We start from the raw sequence: 20,488 nt of genomic DNA on the forward strand, positions 1-20,488 counted from the left end.
CTAAAGCACTCCCCAGCTTTTTATTAGACTGCAAAAACCAACAGGCCTGTACTTCTACTCCCCATCTGGCAAGGTATCTATCAGGTTACTGTTCAGACAACAAGGAGATCATCAGCCAGTCAGGAAAATAAGCACATATCCATTAAAAAAACAAAAACAAACAACCCAAACCGCCCCCACGAAACCCAAAAGCATTCCATGGAACATTTAATGTTCAGAGATAATACCTTTTTGTTAGAAAAAAATTAGAATAATGTCACTAAAACTAGTTATTGCACAGGACAACTACTGCATATGCTGAACATCTTAAAATAACCAGCATTCTTTGGGATCTGGCTATGGCACTGTGGAAAATAAACAGCTAAAATTTTGGAAGTAACATTCTTTTCTGTCCCTTTGTATTACTTACCTAACTTTCCATGAATTCATCCATAGTGGTACTACAGTAAGTTTTTTACCTGCCTTTTGCATACTCTGCAATTTCTTAATTTGTTTTCTGGTTCAAGTATAAGCATTTTCTCTCTGCCTCTGTAGAGGATCCTAGCTGTGGATGTGCTAAAATCTTTCTGCTTTCCTCCAGGTCTCAGCAACATTCTTATTAGTCTTACATTACCATATGCTCTCTTTCTCACTGAACTCTATGCAAGTTTCCCCACAAACTGCAATTATTAAATTTCTTTTAAAACAGGACTATTTTAGACAAAGTTACTCCAACATAAAATCATTTTAAAGCCATGTCCTCTTCCTCTTTCCATTTACTAGAGCACACAAGGGGTATTAACACACTGAGGATGAGCTCCTCAGAGAAATCATATTTAAGTAATATCATACCAAAATACAGTGTTTCTAAGGATAACTATGTAGAACCTACCTGTTTCTCACTTTCTTGGAGATGGCAGTTTTCATCTACTGCATCTTGAACAGATGTCTTGAGTCTCTCTGTATTAATCTGATACACTTTTAGGGTGGACTTGGCCTAAGTGGAATAAAAAATTGTGTGGTTTAAACAGTACAGGTGAAGATACAAGTGAGGTCATGATGGTATTATTGGACTTATTCTTAGGTTTTCTAGCTGTGCTATATATGTATTCTCACATTTTCCCTACAATTTCAACAGTTTTTGCTGACTGTAGTTTTGCAACACTACATATCATTGTGGAGTTAGAAGGCAAAGAAAAGGTAACTGTAAAAAAAAAAAAAAGTACCTGTACTTCCCAATAAATGTCAATCACTATATGAAATTCGAAGTTGCTAAATCAAGTCACACAAAAGTACTAAGCCTTACAAAGTCTTTTGGTTTACACAGCATATTATTTCTGCACCCTTAATAGAAAAAAAAATTAGAACAGTAACTACATGGAGAACAGATAAATTGCAAAGATTTGAAAACAGAAACTGTAAAGATTGGACATACCTCATCAATTTGTGACTGGATAGATTTTGCTTCATTCTCTAAAGACTCTACACTCTTCTGAATTTCAGCCACCTGAAAATTATTAGTTGTCATATAGCTTCTTCCACAGATTTGACTGAAAAGGTCTAAGCAATTAATAAAGTTATTCTAATTTTCAAACTGAGAAGGTTCTACTGCCAAATCAGTAAAAACACCTTTTCTTGAGTATTTTCCTTTATGGGTGTTATTTTTCCAATATGCTACAGGGAGTATGAGGGGAGACAAAATGGGAAATGTAGTTTTTGTTTCAAAAAACCCAAAGAGAATAGTTTGTCTTCTCCATGGAGAATTTTGGGGGGGGGAACTTTTTTTTCAATGAATAGGAACAAAGACAGGATTCTATTTATTCTTACCAAGTTATCATTTTCAGATTGCTTAGATTTTTCTTCTTCCAGTTCTTTTTCTAGATTCTCTATTTCTTGGTTGAGTTCCAAGTTTGACTTGTTCAGTTTTTCATGCATTTCCTAAATCAAGTTGTTTTGACAGTTAACATAAAACATTTGACATTAATTACATATGAAGACGACAAGTATGTTTTAAACATGACAGCAGAGTACGTTTAACAAATTTCACCATATCAAGGAAAAAATCTCGAAGTACTCTTGCACGTTAACAAAACCTGTAACAATTAGCTCTACAGGATCTGAGGTGCAGAATGAAATAAATCTATTTGCTTTTTTGTTACATAAATTTTATAGAACCCATCAGGTATTTGGTTCAGTTTTTTAGAACTCTTTTACAAATGTATTCTCAGTTTGGGGGATATAAACAATGTAGTGGCAATTTTTGTTTACAACTGTGCTCCAGTAGCCTATAAAATACATTTGAATTAAATCAGATGTGAGAAAAAAATACTTCATGCACTACTCTCTCTCTCTCAACTAGAAACAGGAACAATTTACTTTTAAAAAAATTAAATATTGTCTAATATGCCATTTGCTCTAGTATCAATCATTTTTAATGCAATTGTTACAAAAACGTCTCTTAATTTCAATGCCTCACTTCTATGTCATTTTCAGTAATCCAGGACTAAAATAACAATGTTCTCAATTAAAATAATTAAGTTTTGGGGGGTTTTGTTGTTTTTTAATATGGGCAGCATTTTCCTGAAATACTGCCTTAAATTGTAAAAATAACAATTTCTATTTATCTTTTTACCTCAAAAAAAGATGTGTCTGTTGATTCTTTCATAATGTTATCATCCTTCAGAGACAATTCTAAAACTTCAAACTGAAAAGGAAATACTTTATGTCAGAATGTATGAAAGAATTACTTAAATAATAGCAGCAATTTATGATGCTCTAGTCTGAAACATAGCTGCTACCTAAATATTCACAAATGCACCTTGCTGGAAGACAGGAAAGCCTTAGCCCTAGTAGATTATCGCAGCAGCATAAAACAAAGACATTTTAAAGTTGCTTCCAGTGAAATATATTGTATTAAGAGTTAAAAGCAGAACTTGCTAACACCTTAATGGCACTTAAAGGCAGTGACAGGAAAAGGCATTTGATGAATCACTTTAAAAGGTTTTAAACATCTTACTTTTAGATAAGTTTAATACTTTAAATACTTGATAAATTGAGCCCATTTGTGACACATCTGAAGGCAATAAATGAGGACCATTACCTCTTTTTTGCAAAGGCTGAGTTTTTCAAGAATTTTGCATTTGTCTTCAAGTAGTTCAGCTATTTTATTGGCAAGCTGTTTTTCCCTTCCTAAAAAAAGAAAGGCAGTTAAGTGTTGCAACATCTGAACAATTAAAAGGAGAATAAAAAAGGAAAAGAAAAAAAGTCATACTCCAAAGAAACAGTATGAAAAATAAGCTTACCTACATAAAGTCGACTTCTAACCTGAAATAAAAAGAATAAATACTGAAAATGCTGATCAATTACTCTTGCATAGTATCTGAAAACCAATCTTTTAAGCTGTGGTTCCATGATCAGTTTAACCACAGAATATAAATACAGGCTGCTGTTAAAAATGGGCAATTGCATCCTCTGGTCTTACCCCTTCTATGGCTGTGTGTTTGCCCTGTCCTTCTCCCACTCTAATTAAACAGAGAGAAGAGGGGAAAGGAGGTTAGTTTCCACCTGGATCACTTTTATAACACACCTCTGTATAGTCATCACATAACCATGACTGCCAACACAAAGTGGTAGTGGACATGCACAGCCAAAAGAGTGGGAAAAGGGAAGGAGAGGGAAGCTCCACATACCAGCTCAGACTATAACTTCCTATGAGGAAAAAAACCCACATGTTATAATGCATAACAGTGAGAGCTGCAGTAAGGGTACTACTTGATGGGCATCCTGCCCAGGTGCAACTTAGTGGGAAGTGCCAAATCAGCAGCTGCCACGTGGGGTCTAGTGCCACATAATAAAAATCTTACAAACTGCAGGACAAAATCAGTCACAAATGGCCTGGGCAAGAGATGCAGACTCGGCTGAACCCACAAAAACTTTACAGCACAGCATTCCCCTCAAGGCTGAGCCTGGGTCATGTGCCTAATATACAATGGGTCCCTCAGATTTTCCCTGTCTCCTTCTCATTTAAAGCCATGGGGTGGCCAAGAAGTCCAAGTAATAGAAAAAGGAAAAGAAAATCATAAGCACACCTTATCCTATCACCCTCCCAAAAAACCCAAACCAAACCTCATTACTTTTGACTAATCATTAATTCTTCAAAGAGCAGTCGGGCAGTCCTAAGTATGGATGACTGAAAAAGCTATCAATAACTTCTGTAATATCTAAGGCCTTAGTGACATGTGCAGGAGGAAAACAATACTAGAGTTGCTGCTTGACTGATTTCAGCTGAAATGCCTCTTTCATACCACCTAGAGGGATGCTGCTAGAAAACAGGAGGAATGACCCAAATTATAGATACATTAACTTATATAAATACAGATCCCCTTCCAGACAATCTGAATCGCTGCTGCAGAATAAGGTAGCATTTTTCCAGATCTAAGTTGACATTAGGACCCTAAAAATGCAGTTGCTCATATCTGAAAAACTAAACCGCTATGCAACCTATCTTCAAACACGAGCATCATTACACCTAGCACCAAAATCACATTATGTTTATTTAAGAATATGCAAAAATGGGGGAGAAATTTAGAATACTGAATTATGGACACTGACCCCATTTCATTAGTAGGGAGAGTATGGTAGGCAGCTGTTATTACTCAGATCCTTACTGACTCACGATAGAAGACAACCCTTACCTCAAAAATATAATCTGATTTGTGCGTTAAAACGTTTCAGTGCTGCATTTCTCAAAGTCATCAGCTTAGTGCTCACAAACAGCACAGAGGAAAATTGGTTCAGTGTTCCAATAAACAGAATCAAGGTCACTGCCCAAAGAGTTTTCAAATTCCTCCCTTAATGGGAATCCATCTGGATTGCTTTTGCTTACAATTACCTTGAAAGACTTGAGCTGGTCTGGCTATAGCCAGGGTAGTCACAGACATATCAATACACACAGCAGTACATACACCCTAGGGAAGACCTCTATATCCTATGAGAATAATTTAAGGGCTGATGTTGAAAGTCTGGTGTAGAAGTCAAAAAGAGAAGGAAAAAGGCAGCCTTACTATGGTGAGTTTCATTGCATTTCCTCTAATGACAACCGTCACTCAGTACACATCTAACCACTTACTGTCTTGACAAAACAGACTACTTCTCAATTTCTCTTTTAGAGGGATTCTAAATTCAATCACAACAGATTTAAAACTCTGAATCATTATACGTCTTAAACAGAATAACAATTTCAATTCAAACCATTTAATTCAAACCATTAATGCACTCTATGTATCTGCATGTAATTTGAACACTTACTGACTGATAACTTCTATAAAGGAACAAGAGAATCGTAAAAGCTCCAACAATGCCAGCACAAATCACTATTTCCCAGGGGAGACCATACAGATCAGGACCGGGTCTCATATCTTCAGGCAGTGAAGCCACAGCCTGAAAAATAAAGTAAAAAGCTTCAACTAAAGGAACAAAGGTTAATATTTTCAACAAAAATAGACATTACATGTTGACTTAGTTTACTTCTAAGGCTTGTACATCTATTTTTTTTCCAAAACTCTGAGAAAACGGTTAACAGAAGCCTTTGATTTTTAAATTATACATTTACCAAGTGAAGAAAAAAAATAAGAAAAAAGTTCCAACAAGATATGATGATGACTAGATAAACCTCAGAAAACTTTTCCTTCTGAACCTACCAATTACGGTAGATTCTTGTTCGAGTTGTCTACACGTTTCACTGTTAGAAGAATTAATGCTAATAAATATTCTGTGATTTACTGGTAGAAAGTGTTTGGTAGAAAAACCTGCTCAAGCAACTTCATGCTAAAACAACATAGTGAACACAGTCAATCATTTAACGCATTTTAAATGCTTAAACGCACTCACATTTTGTTTGTAAACTGATATCACTATTTTCTCAAAGATATAACCTGCTTAACGTTGCTCACATTTACTACGTGTGACCTGTGTTTAAGAACGTGTCACTGTGCAGTAAAGTCTTAATGTTGATTTCTTTAATAAACCGGCCAGACTACCCCCATTCTCAAGCCAAGGGGTGCGGGGTGTGTGTGTTCGTTTCACTGCTTTGGCTTTTCGAGACGTCCGTTACTCTCCGAGAAACGGCCAGCTTCAACAGGACCCGCGCAGCCTGGGGTCCCGTCCGGGTCCTCCCCGGCCCCGCAGCTCTCGGCAGGCTGCCGGGCCCCGGCGCACGCCAGCGAGGCACAGCCCGGCTCTACGCCGCAGCCGTGCGCTCCGGTGCGGGGCCGTTTCTCTCGGAGCCGAGCCCCTCGCCACCCCCGGCAGCGCCGTTTCCCCCAACGCCGAGGCGGCGCTGCACAAGACCCCGGCCCTCTCGCGAGGTCCGCCAGAGCCCACTCCGGGGGGCAGGCGGGTCCCGCACTCACCCTGCGCGCCCCTTCCAAGGCCAACCCGCAGTAGCGCTGCGCGCTCTCCCGCAGGCCCAGCCACAAGCTGGCGGTGGCGACGTCCAAAGCATCCCCGCGGCCGCCGGCAGCCATCTTACCGCAAGCGGCGGCACCGGCCCACCACCGCGCGGCCCCTTCCGGCTCGCTACTTGACAACCGGCCTGTACCACTGCCGCGGGGCGGGGGGAGCCGACGACAGCGCGGGCACAGGTGGGAGCAGCCGGGGGAGCCTGAAGGGGGTGGCGGGCTGTACCACTGCGACACGAATAGGGGCGCAACCCCACCGCCGGCAGGACGGAGCGGGAGATACCACTGCCGGGGGAGATGAGAGCGCGGCGGCGGCAGCGGGCCCCGGGCCTCACCGCCCCGCTCGGCCCAGAGCGGGGGTGCCTCCGGACGCGGCTCCGAGCTCCAGAGCCGGCGGGGCCGAGGGGCAGGTGCGGGGGGCGCCCGCGGCGGCGGGCCGGGCGGTGCGGCGGGCCCAGGCAGCCGCGGGTCTCCGGCACCTCAGCCAACAGACCCTCCTCTTCGCATGAGGCCCGCAGGCGGGAAGGACCGACAGCTCCCCTCCGCGTGCGCCCGCCACCGTCCCCCCGTCCTCCGCTACGGACGCGGCCCCGCTGGCCACGAACCTACTACTCGTGCCGCTCCTTAAAGTTAATGCGCAGCGACGCTCACCTCCCCTTCGGCGTCCGCCGCGTCCATCCGTACCCCTGCAGCAGCAGCTCTTCACAAAAACAAAACTATCCGGGCTAGGTTCCTCGGGCAGGGCCTGGCCCCGGCCGGGGAGACATGCCACCTCGCCGCTCGTGTTCCCAGACAAGGAGCCGGAGCGGGCATTTGCCCGGGGGTGGAGGGCGGCGGGGGGGGGGGCAACAGGTGGATCAACGACCGGCGGCGGGCGCCCTCCCTCCGCCTGACCAGCGCTGGAGCCGCTGGTGCTCGGCGGTAGTTCAACGTCATTAAAACTAGGTTTGCCCCCCCATCTGAGTTGCTTTGTTAATAATTGATCGTGCTGGGGCTGCTGATGCAGAAATGTAAGGGAACGTGGCAGAAGCGGTAGCTGCAGTGCCACATGGCGATGGATTCTTTATAATCTCATTCGCTAGGACTAACTATTTTTGTATTACATTTTTTCTCTCTTTTTTTTTTAATGTACTCAACTACACTCTTATTTTTTAACATATGCTAACTCAGTTTTCACAATGCGAGTGACTTGCCTGTGAAGCTGGTACCACCTAAGAGACAGTGATAAGTAGAAAGTGGAAGTGGCTTTTTTAGCTCTGTCAATACAAGAATGAGTTTGGTAGTTCACTGCTATGGCCAGTGAGCATTGAGATCCAGTCTGCTTCATGAGGAAAAAAAGCAAAGCCTTTCAGCTGTTTTTTTTTTTAGCCAGAATCTATGTAAGTACACTGGAAATTCGGAACAGATTTATGTGGTTCTTAACCTTCAGTTACCGAATCTAAACAAAGTTAAACCAAAGTACCAAAATTAATGAAGCTTACCATATACCACTTTACCTGATATTACTCTTCTGTTTAGAGGGGACGGTGCAACACCATCTACCTTTTCTCACATTCCTCTGGCAGCATTGTTTCTTGTGCAGTTACGTCCAGTAAGGTCAACCTTCACTCTGTCCCTACGTTTTGATACTTGAGACATCCCCATAGCAGTCAAAATCCCATTTTGTATTTTATATATTTGCTTAGAAAACTATTTTTTATGTAATTATGAACTATGGGAATCTTTGGGAAGCAAGGGTTTGAAATTACTCTTTAGAAACAACAGAAGTATTCCGATTATTTTATTTATCCTAACCCAAACTTTCTAAGTCCAAGCAAATTTAATCAGTACTGTCATGGGAACTAGAGGGAGCTATGACTTTCATTTAAAAACAAACAAAAGAAGCCAAATGCTGATATTTTTGGCCACTGAGGTGTTTTGTGGCTGTTCTGTAAAAAAAAAAAACCCAAACCACACTAACTTCATCAGATTCTGCAGTGCAAACAAGAGAGGCAGATGAGCAGCAGCTAACCTGACATTTTCTTGTTCCATCTCTATCTCATTTAGCATCAGATACCCCCAGAAGCAAGGGGACTGCAGGGGGTTTATTTAAAAGGATCTATCTTTCTTTTTTTAGGAGCTTCATTGCAGCACATAACAAATAACTGGCTTAATTTTGCACTACTGTCAGCAATACATCACATAAAAAATTCTTACCTTTCTGATAATACTCGTCACTGCTGAAAATACAGATTTTATCGATTCCCTGATCTCAAGAGCATTCAAGCACAGAAGTATCTGATACATCCAGCCTCCTTCTGGTTTGTTCATAAGGAATAAAAAGTTTTTACATTACAATTGTAAACTTAATATAATTCCAACTAATTTTTTTTAAGATTGAAAATTTATTTTCCTTAAAATTAAGAAACTTAACACTTACCATTACTTGGAACATAGTTCTGGATGGCATCTGAGAGAGGCTTTTCAACATCAAATGGAGACTCAACTACTAAACTGTCCATTTTTTCTTCAGAATTTACTGAAGGAATTGTTATTGCTTTTGAACGTTGGTCACTGTCATGTTCACTGTCTACAGCTGCATTTATTTCATGTTCCTTCTCTGGTGTTTCTTCTAGTAGCTTTCTTCTGCTGCCTACTCCTGTAAATAATTGTGAAGGGAAATCATGCTTATATTCAGAGGATTCAACTTACACACACACACACACACTTTTATGATATTAACCTCTATAGAGATTTTCTTTTTTTTTTTAATGTTATTTTCCTCAAAGAGTGCTACGTTAGAGTAAAAATGTGCTACAGATTTATGATTTAAGAAATAATGGTTCAAATAGTGGTCTCAGAACACAGTTTGGAAGATAGAGCTTTAAGCAAAACTGGTCATGTAGTAAAGTAGTTAATGTTCAGGAAAAAATATGCTTGGTTTTGATAGTTTGCCTATAGATTCCTTGTTTAGGATTAGTAGGTCTCATTCTTATATCCAAATACAAGTGGGAAAAGCTTTACAAAAAGAACAATTAAAAATGCCACATAGGATTAAAGATTAACAACTTCCCCCAAGATAACAAATTTTACTGCGAAATACAAGAAACCACAGGCATGTTCATGCAGAAGTATGTTTGACTGCTCCTAGCTGCCTCAGTTTCAGTGACTTAGAATAAGTTTCCTGAAGCAAATAAAATACCACTTTCAAAAAAACTCACACCTTGCTTACCCATGTAAGGAAAAAAAAAACAACCCAACAAACATTTACAAATTGATTTGTTTTTAATTCTATGCTTCAAGCCACTACTGGCCAAAGATACCCATCACAATAGTCAAAAGTCAGGAAGAGTAACTGGCTCTTAAACTGTTGCTATTATATTAAATAGATCTGTATTATCAGATCCTCAAAATACCATAAATCAGTCATTAACTACTATGAGTTAGGCTCGCTACCTCTTGATTTTAAATCACCAGGAGACAGTGTTTTATCTGTTGTATAGTTTTCCTCAAACAAAGCATATTTTGTTCTTGCTAAATCAGTGTTAACAAAGCATTAGTCCAGTACCTTTAGCTGCAGTTTGGGCTGCACACTTAATTGTTATAGCAGACAAAAGCTCTGGCAGCTCTAGAAGAACATTCCTTTTTTCCATACATTTTTCCTGCCCAATGTCAAAATTGCACCCCTTTTGTGCAGACACAATCACTTGTTTCCTCTGCATAACATTGTCTTTACATGAGTAAGCTGTGATTTCAGGATGAATCTTTTCAAATTGCTGGTGCAGCTGCGCCACACAGAGATGCTCTAAGGGTTGCTTAACATCTTGTTTTAAATTTAAATAAAATTGTTGGAAAGTAATCAATGGGTTTGGTAAATCTGAGTGTTTATCATACAATATTTGCCTGGTTTTGCTTGGGTTTTGGGACATGAACTCTGTCTGCCCTAGCATGGTTTTGTCAATTTCCTTGCTTTTACTGGATTTTGCAGCGGTATTTTTTCCAAGACGCCAAGCTGTCCTTCCTCAAATTTATCTTGCATCATTTCTAAATTGATTTCATAATTTTCTGCACATTCTACAGATTTAGTAGTATCTTTTTCTTGTTCAGATTCCTTTTCTCTTAACTCCATCTCATTCTTCTGTGCACTATTTAATTCTACTAGTCCTAGTGTCATCCCTATTATCTTTTTTTTTTTTTTTTTTTTTTTTGAGAAAACATGTATCCTCAGACTTTTTTCTACAGGCTTAATTGTTAGTTTTACTAAATATATTTGCCAAGAACCCTGATGGTCTGGTAAAAATACTACCTGGAACCCTTTCTGTTAGAATATAATTTTTATTATTTCTATTTCTGGACTTTGACTCTCTCTGATTTTCAGATTCTTTCTTTTTTTCTCTCCCTCTCCTATCTTGTTTTAGTAGCAGCAATTAATTTTTCAGTATTATCCATCCTTTCAGTTATAACAGTATCTTCTTTTTCAACATACGCTTTATCAGCCATGTCTCTCAGCAATCCCAGGTTGCTGGGATTGAATTAATCTGGTTTTTTTAATAGCAGTCTGGCTTTCTAGTTTGAGGGTTTTAGGAGACAGTAACTGTAATGCTTTTTTTTTTTTTTTCTTTAATATTGTCTTCTATTTTAGAGGGCTTCTAGGGTAAAAGTTCACAATCAGTCGGACTACTATCATGTGACTGCTCTGTTGCTTTTATTGTCAATAAGTTTTCTTTATGAATTTTTTTTTTGGACTTTGATTCAGCACAAGACTTTGGTATTACTGTGCCTTTTGAAGTGGTGTTTGATGATGCCTTCCAAACCTCAGATTAATTTTCTATGTTTCTGTATCTTGTCATAACGGCTTGAATTGATGGACCTAAATCTGGTGATACAGAATAATCTTTTCTTTTACTATATCACATGTGATTTTTATATTTCTTTCTAAAATCTGGATTAAGATTGTCCTCTGACCCATTGTCTGGTACTAGAGGCTCATATTGGGAACATGAATCTTCCCATATTATTTCTGCTTCACCTTTCTGATGATGTTGCACATTCATAGGAATTTTTTAATTTTGTAGCTTCCCTCAGGAAGAGCGTTAAGTGTTGTCCTATCTTTTACAAGTCTGGTAGATTTTATCGGGTTTTTTTTCTTCCACTGCCTGTTTGTTATTTTGCACTGCCAGCTGGAGAGAAAGATCATTCTCTTTGGAGGTATCTGCATTACTGTTAATCTGATTCGTTATGTTTATCCTTCTGATTTGAGGTGCCTTCAGTTTCTTTTACCCATAGTATTTTATGAAGGCTTATACTGAGACCTTTTTTCCTTATGGAAGCTTAGTTGTTCTATTCTCAGCAAGCAGTTTTTACCTTCCATTCTGAAACTCCATATGTCTTGCAAGTGGCCAATTTCTTCAGAAGCTTTGGTACCTGTTAAACTGAAGCAACTAGATGAGGGTTGAGGAGAAAAATGTTGGTCTGGAGTCAATTCTTGGGACTCCTGAGATTTCTGATCCTGTTCATCATTAAAAATACCCTGACTGAAATCTTTGATGATGTTTTCATAAAAAAACAGTGGGTCATTTTTATTCTCTGGTTCGGGAATTTTCTCTTTTACATCACCATCCATTTTGGACTGACTTTTCAATGCTGAATTTTGTTCTGTATCACAGCATTCAACTGGTTTGCCTTTCTCAGATGTTTCCACAGTAAGACTCAGTTCACTGTCACATGGGTTCCTCTTGATGCCCAGATGATTATCTGCAGTTCCTGGTAGTTCCCCATAACTTGGTAATTTGTTTTCTGAATTTACTGATTCTTGAATACAAGTGTTCAGGTTATTTTGTTCTTTTTGCACTGTTTCAACTGTTTCCATTTTTGATTTTCCCTGTAGATGAGTTCCAATTTCCCCTGTATTTTCAAAATTTAATTTTGAAGGTAGATGTAGAGAATCTTTGGAGACAGGGTCATTATAATAACCTTTTATATTGGTGTTTTCCTGACTTTCACTACTCTTAGAAACATGTTCTTCAGCACTGGAATAACTAAAGAAGGGGACATATTGAGATACTTCAAGTTGTACTAGTGTTTCAACAGATAAAGTTTGTGAAGCATCGCTATTGCTAACTAATTTGACAAAATGTTTTGCTTTTTCATTACTGTGTTCATTATTTTGCACAGCTAGTGAGGAAAACAGATTGCTTTCTTGGATGGTACCCTCATCTTTTTCAGATAGCTCCTCACTAACTCTCTGATTTACTTGTACTTTCATTGCTCTGTTATTATTTCCTTGTAATATTTCATCATCATTTTCAGTTTGAGGGGTTTCTTCACTGAAAAACACATAATCTTGCAAACTCTGCACTTGCTCTTTGGCTATTGAGCTCCGGAACTTCAGTATGTCTGCAAAACGACTAAAAGAGAAGAAATGGCTCTGTCCTTCAGCTATGTCAGGCTTTTCTTCTGTATTTTTTGTGGCTGAGGGATCACAATTCTGAGGGGGGCTAGGAAAAGAAATTTGATCTGATGCAATTGATTCATGTCCCTGTTGATTATCATGTGTGTCCATATTATAATTAATAAAGCTATTATAGATATTTGTATACCAACCTGACTGGCCACGTTTGCTTTCTGACTTCTGGTTTCTCTTTTTAGCTCCTGTTATTTTCAGCAGTTGGCTTTCTGATACCAAGTCTTGTTCTGAACTGTAAGGTTCAATTGGCTTCTCTTTGTCACCTGTTAGTATATCAAAAGATGATTCTGTGGTATTTGAAGTGGTTTGGGTGTCATTAAGACTACGCACACTTGCTGGTATCTCCCCAGGATTTGGCATATCACTGTTTGAATCTAGTATTTCTTGTGCATAATTCTCTTCATCTTCTGCATTTGTCACTGCTTTAACTGTCTCCTTTGATTCTTTGTCCATGTGTGATTCTTTCTGGTCTAAAGTCTGCTCTTCATTCTTATGTGCTTCATCCTCTCTTTCTCTGCTTTGCTTGTCTTCCATAGCAGTTGTATCTTTCTCAGCATTGCCAAAATTAAGAACATTACTTAAACCCAAATTAAACCAATTTGATTTGGATTCTTGGCTTTCACTCTTTTCTTCATCTGTCAGTAACTCTGTGACTGTTGTTTCCTGTTCATTACTGGAATGTCCAGGCACACCAGAAACATCATGGATTTGTGGATCATTTTTTTCGGATGCCAAACCAACATCCACATTCTCTTCACCAAAATACAGAAAGTCCATCAGTCCACCTTGAAACCAAACAGATGCTGGGGGATCTTGTTCCTCATCATTTGGGTCCTGTAAATAATTTTCAGCAGTTACTGCTATTTTTCGGCCTCGATATGTATTTTCTTCTAAAGATTCAGTAACGGCTTTTAAGGGCTCTTCATCATTTTTACTTCCTGTGGTGAACCATCCTGCAATCCAACTAGACTGAGTTGGAATGGGTTCTATTGGCAGACTGTTTTGCATTTGTGGCTCTTCAGTATCATCTTTTCTGTTCTCATTTTTTCTAACCAACTTTTTGCTTGCAGACTCCTCCTGAGTGTGAGATTGCTTGGAATCATTTTCAGAAACTGATTCAACTCTTTCTTCCTTCTGCATAGACTCTCTTGTATGTTTTAAGAGTTCATTTTCATGCAGCTTTGATTCTGCATCAGATGATGAATATTCACTTACTTTCTTGTGATCATGTAATGCGCTATCTTCATTTTCAAAAATGTACTTATCTCCATGAAGACAAAGAAAATCAGTTTCCTAAAAGAACAATATTAACTTTTAAAATGTTTTTATGTGTAATTTTCTACAGCACTGTGTAGCACAGCAACATATCTTTATTCTCTTTCTGTGTAGTTAATATGTGTGTATAACTTTACACAAAGGACTGTAAATAATGATATTATTCCTAATGGTTCTATATCATTTATTAGATAAAAATTATTTTAGAGGACAATAGACATGCAAGTGGAGCAATAATGAAAAAAACATGTTTTGAATTATCTGAAATAAAATATGCATTGACACTTGAATTTCTAACTGGATATTAGATTTTCAATTGCTGTGAACTACATTGGAAAATCTGGTGATGTTGGTTTACCTTAGTGAGCACTTCAACTTCTTCTGCAATAAAAACTTCCTCAACCTTCACAGCATCTTTTGGGAAATATCCAAAATGCTTTCCTTTCTGTAAAAAATACAAAAGGAATGAGAGCATTTAAACTTCAGTGATAAGCGTGTTAGGTGTTTGCATATATGCTAGAAAAGTATGAATAAACAAATAATATGTTTACAGGACTGCCTCCTACCCCCTTCATTTTGTTTGGTCAAAAGGTTGGTTTATTTTTCTTTCACGAAAGTGTTCCATTTGCCATTTCAGAAAGGAAGGGGAAATATATTACTCCATATTATTATTTTCTGTATTATTTTTATGAACATGTGTTTGTGCAGAACCAAACCAGTAGCCTTAACACTGCTCCAACTGCAGACAGCGTTCTGTGCACAGATGGTCTCAGCCATGTCCTACTAAAATCGGCTGCAAATTTCCCATTGACTCAAGTGGGAGAAAAAGTGTGCCTTAATAACTAATGACCCATAATAAGTTACAAGAAAACCAGGATATGAAATTCAGGTGCGAGGTCAGCTGCAGCTGAAGAGAAAATGGCAATGAAGATGACAATACTACAGAGAATAAGTTGATGATAATGCCCAAAAGAATCAAGTAAGGGTCAGTCTGACCAAGAAACACACCACTAGCTTTACATCAAACCATTGCACATAGCCTTTAGTGGAGGAATACATCTTGGAAAGCAAGGAAGAGTGAGGCACCTGCAAAGATACACTCAGATGAAAAAAAGGAAGACAGAACTTCACTGTTAAACAATAAATGTGACAGATCATTTACCAAAAAAAAAAAAAAAAAAGTTTTACCAATATCTTCTGGTTTTGAAGCACTTACACAGTTTTACTAGCAGTTGGATTTGGATCAATGCATCCATTCCTTCTTAGCTATAAAATAACTACATGGCTGTTCTGACTACATTGTCAGTTGTTCCAAATCATTAAATATGCATGATAACTTCTCTGGGAACTTTCCTTGAGCACTGAACTGTGAAGCCAGGCCCCACTACTGGATCACTGATTGAGCAACTGTAAAACCTTCTTACCCACAGACCTGTAGGTAGGTACCTGACCTGATAGACCTGAATGTTTGTAAGGGAGCCAGATTAAATCATTATAGATGATTAGATGAAGGAGTGTCATGGTTTAACCCCAGCCAGCAATTAAGCACCCCACAGCTGCTTGCTCACCCCCTCCCTGCCCTGTAGGATGGGGGAGGGAATTGGGGGGGGGAATAAAACTTGTGGGTTGAGATAAAGGCAGTTTAACAGGACAGAAGAGAAGGAAAAAAACCCCAAATATAGAAAACAAGTGATGCACAATATGATTGCTCACTACCTGCTGACTGATGCCCAGCCAGTCCCTGAGCCACAGTGCCCCTCGTCCAACTCCCCCCAGTTTATATACTGGGCATGACATCATATGGTATGGAATACCCCTTTGGAACATTTGGGTCAGCTGTCCTTGCTGTGTCCCCTCCCAGCTGCTTGTGCACCCCCAGCCTCCACTGGCAGGGCAGTATGAAAAGCTGGAAAATGCTTGACTCTATATAAACACTGCTTAGCAAAAACTAAAACATGAGTGTGTTATCGACGTTATTCTCATCCTAAATCCAAAACACAGCACTACACCAGCTACTAAGAAGAAAATTAACTTTATTCTAGCTGAAACCAGGACAAGACGACAGAAAACTTGGATTCTGATCTTGACTTTGTTTCTCCATGAGTGATCTCTGCCAAGATTTGATTTTCCCTCTATATAAAGATAGTACCAATGACCCATCTCCCAAATACTATATTGATCCATGACTGGTTAATATTACCAAAGAGACGGAAGATCCCTAGAAGCAAGCAGACTGCAACTGCTACACTATTAGACTATAGATTATTTATGGGGAAAGTCTTTCAGATTGAAGTACTTACACTTCCTGTCCACAAGTTTTCATTTTTCCTTGAAAGTTTGGAGTATACCATTATCTCTTCCCCTGTTTTGAAGTTAAGATACCGGCAATCAGGCCCTAGGTAGTCTGTAGTGGCTTGAACTCTGCTCATTGCCGCTAGAGTAGTACGTAGAAAGAAAGAAACAAGTAAGTACAGCAGCCATATTGCCTGAAGTCAGGTAGGTTACTGAAGAAGTATGATATATATAAATACATTAAAATGTTTGTTAATACATCAGTATGTGCTTTGTTATGATACTAATCCATTTATACCACCAACTGGAAAGCAACTAATACAAAAAGCAGCCCTATCCTATTTTCTTTCCTATTTACTACAGATCTCAAGGAGAAAAGCACTTGTTCTATATGAGCACTTTCCAGTCCTTGTTCAGCCAAGCTTTCAATGCTGAAATGTGTGTGGAGAATTAGGAAGTTAAACTACTAAAGCCAGATCCAAGTAGCTAAAAAATATTTCCCAGACATATTTGTAATTGTATATTTTAGAAATTCTAAGTTAAATCTAGTAATTATTTCGGGGATTTTGTCCTCTATTTTGAATACATTTATCTTATGAAGAAAATAGTTAAGTTTAAGCAATATAAACCTTAAACACATTGTCAAAACCAAAGTTTCCAATTCAATTTGAATGACTTTACATTCTCTTTGCCTCCACCCCATCTCCCCACAGAAACCACTACTGATGTGCTCTGGTCAGTTTGGAGCCCATTCCACATGCTGTGCCACATCATAGACAGACATCTCTGAGCATCCAAAACCCACTGAGGTCAGCATGGCTCCACAGGAAAATAAAGATCCATCAGCAGAGGAAATCTAAGGTCTCTTCCACTTCAGCACAAGCTATCCAAATTGAAAGCACAACAGTTAAGGCTGCCAAGCCAATGGAGACAGCTTAGAAACGGCTTCAACTTCATATGATTATGACAGGTTTCACAATGGTAGTCAAAAGATAATAAATAGGGCATTATATATCGCTGCCCACTCCTGATTCGGTGGCTCTGCCTCCTGCAGAGCTATTTACTTCCCAGGAACCCCATAACCAGTTACTGCTCTTATTTCATGTTAAAGCAGAAAAAATAAGTAAAGAAGATATATTAACAGGGTCTTTTGTAATAAGGATTACAAAAACACCCAAACCAAACAGTTTGCTTACAGTAGAAAAAAACCCCAGAGTTTTGCAGAATGGGCTTTGAATGTACTATAAACACAAGATACATAGTCTTCTTTCTCAATTTATAGCCTACCACAATTTGGGGTTTTTTAGAAATTTCTTTTGTACCTGTATTTAAAGCTGCTTTATACTGCCCATTTTGAGCAAACCTGAGAAAAACTAGCCATTCAAGAGTATTTTTACTGAACTTTGATCTTTATATACTTGCACAATGCAATCCAGCAAGTATTTTTTTCTGTTTGAAAAGTTTAAGCTTATTGCTCATAAACTTAGTATATTGACAACAAACATTTTCTATGGCTACTCATTTTCAGTCTGTTTCATTGCTAATTTTGACATTATGGTTAGTAGTAGCTGCACATACACCACAGACTCCTTTTGAAAAAAAAAAAAACAACACTTTTTTACTTACTCTCACATTCCCGATCACCACACTTCTTCCATTCTGAAAGTACCTTTGTACTCTGTAGCCTTGTTAAAAATGAAATTACTAACAGCAAAATTCTCCGATCGAAGATCCTTGACATTTTAGATGAATGCAGTGAAACTGTGGAAACTGCATTGATGTGCGGTTAGCAAGAATATTCTACATTATTTTTCTTAGCCTAACAAAAAATTGCAAATAAACTTATAATCCTATTTTCCTCCTCTCATCTGCTTAAACAGAAGTACACTCTGCTAACCTGCTAACAAACTGCAAAGTCAGGTGTCCTGATTATACATGTCTGTTTAATAATTAACTATGTTCTGATAGCTAGACCTATGTTTTGAATACAAAGAAACTAGTCCTGGTCACATCAAAATCTATCCTCTATCAGATAAGTTCTTTTGTACTGAGTTCGTAGAAGTTTGTGTTAGGGGAAATTCAACAAGAGTTGTATTAGGATTTTTTTCTGGATTATGAATGCATTTTTAATATACATCTTCCATTTGATTTTAACATGGACTATTGATTTTATGCTTATATTGATTTGCATGATTGCTAATATAGCTACTGACAATTTTCTAGTTTTTTTTTTTGTTTAATAAACTATATTTTGGATGCACTGATATGTTTTAGATTATTTATAGGTGGTCATTGGGAACTCACAACAGAAGTTTTTTCAGCATACTCTTTTGGAGTTTTCTCACACACTAGATGCTAAGTACTATCCTTTAGCATGGGGAATACTTACTCAACTCCAAAGTCTTTTAAAGGTGCTTAGCAGTTTTCAGGCTCTTAAGACAACGAGAAAATCCATATGCTATCTCTACATCGTATATCACAGAGCAATATACCAAAGCTAAGCAGATGATACGTCCTGCTTTTTGAGGAATACCCTCTGTTTCTTAGCAACCTATTATCCAATATGGAGTTATAAATAATGTTTTCTCAAATACAGGTTATGCTTTGAAGTAGTAATTGTGCAGGGAGTTGTACACTGGTTATATAGGTATGATGTTGTGCTATAAATGAAATCTTGCAGAAAGGTTCGCGTTAGAAGTAAGCTTTGCTTCAAAGGCTTCAACATTGTTGTCCTGCACTTCCTTGGTGACCAAAACCCCGTATGTCTGATTTACATACAAAAGGGGCTTCACCTTTCCTTTCCCACTCTCCTGCATGAGGTAGCCTCTTCCCTCTCCCTTCTTGATAGGGCCCCAAGAATCTGCATTCCTTCCCAACCTGATAATATTTGCAGCCTGCCCCTCCTTCAGTCCTGAGCATGACTCACGCAGAATTTGCTCTGCTTTCTCTTTCCATGAACCTAAGCTGTATCCTACTTGCAGCATAGTTCCCCCTCCCTCTTGCTCCACAACTCAAACCTGCCAGATGCCAGTGCTTAGCCTGACCTACTGAGCCAGCAAACAGATCATCTACTGGAGGTTGAGAGAGAGGGCACAAAGTGAGCCAGGGTCACGTTAACCGGCAATGTCCTGCAAACAAAAAAAATCACCGCAGATGACACGTCTTCCAGTTGCAATCTAACACTTTGGCCCCTTCCTTTGCCACATGACCTGGTAGTTGGACAGGCCTATTCTATGACCTAGTACACCAGCTGCCTCTGCTGTTAGGTAATCCACCGGAGAGCTGTCTTGTGCGCTGGGGAAAATACTATAGATCAGCCCCCCCCCAGTTGCTCCTGACTAGCTTTCATGCAGGCCCATCCCAGCATCCACATGCCCTTCCCTTCACTCCCCTGGATCTTGTGTTGCTTAGAGGGTCTGTGATTTGGGACTTTCCCTGAGGTCCTCCAGGTTTATCTGAAGGAGGTAAAAGGGGAGAAATGGAATACCAAGCAGCTGAAACACGACAAATGCAAAGAAACCTGGTGAGCAGAAAAGTAGGATGGGCATTTTTTTTTCATTTCCAAGTCTCTACAGATTAGGACAAATTAGTGAGGAGGAACATACAAGAAATTTATATTGGGGGGACTCTCTATATATACTAAGTGTTGTGCAAAAATCAAAAAAAGGACAGCATTTTTATCCCACCAAGATTATGAAACACTCTTCTGCCCAGTTGTTAATGTTGCACACCAACCACGGAACATGGGACAAAACCCAATAATGGGCCTAGAAAGGTTAACAGTCCCTTTTTGAGCCTGGTAACATGGAGCTGATTCACCTAAAAAAGGAAATGCCAGGTATTCTGACAGCTGAAATTAGGTACTTCAGCAAGTTTGTGCAGGAGAACAAACTATCAGACCCACACCTGAAGATGTGCACATTATGTCTCTATTTGACAAAATAGCTCTGAAAATGGCTCTGACTTCAGTTTCATATGGATACCCAAACTAATTCTCAAGTCTTTATATGGAGAGAAAACGTTGCAGCTCATCTTAGCT

At 39.0% G+C, this 20,488-nt stretch overlaps 1 protein-coding gene across 8 annotated transcripts in view; it reads right to left on the reverse strand.

Moving 5' to 3' along the window:
• Positions 1 to 18,368, reverse strand: part of MIA2 (MIA SH3 domain ER export factor 2) — a 39,602-nt gene extending 21,234 nt beyond the window's left edge. Inside the window, exons 1-13 of one of the 8 annotated variants that reach the window (XM_041128467.1) lie at positions 18,076 to 18,351; positions 16,458 to 16,591; positions 14,516 to 14,602; positions 11,781 to 14,175; positions 8,857 to 9,072; positions 8,634 to 8,734; positions 5,287 to 5,418; positions 3,282 to 3,303; positions 3,080 to 3,168; positions 2,612 to 2,683; positions 1,807 to 1,917; positions 1,415 to 1,486; positions 872 to 976 (exon numbers count right to left, since the gene is read on the reverse strand). In XM_041128467.1, coding sequence (XP_040984401.1) covers positions 872 to 976; positions 1,415 to 1,486; positions 1,807 to 1,917; positions 2,612 to 2,683; positions 3,080 to 3,168; positions 3,282 to 3,303; positions 5,287 to 5,418; positions 8,634 to 8,734; positions 8,857 to 9,072; positions 11,781 to 14,175; positions 14,516 to 14,602; positions 16,458 to 16,591; positions 18,076 to 18,190 — 3,651 coding nt within the window. In that variant the 5' untranslated portion in view covers positions 18,191 to 18,351. The other 7 variants (XM_030042388.2, XM_041128470.1, XM_030042396.2 and 4 more) reach the window with 7 other exon arrangements.
• Between the last annotated feature and the right edge of the window lie 2,120 nt (positions 18,369 to 20,488).

The sequence above is a fragment of the Aquila chrysaetos genome, chromosome 2 (assembly GCF_900496995.4).
Source record: "Aquila chrysaetos chrysaetos chromosome 2, bAquChr1.4, whole genome shotgun sequence".
Lineage (NCBI taxonomy): Eukaryota > Metazoa > Chordata > Aves > Accipitriformes > Accipitridae > Aquila > Aquila chrysaetos.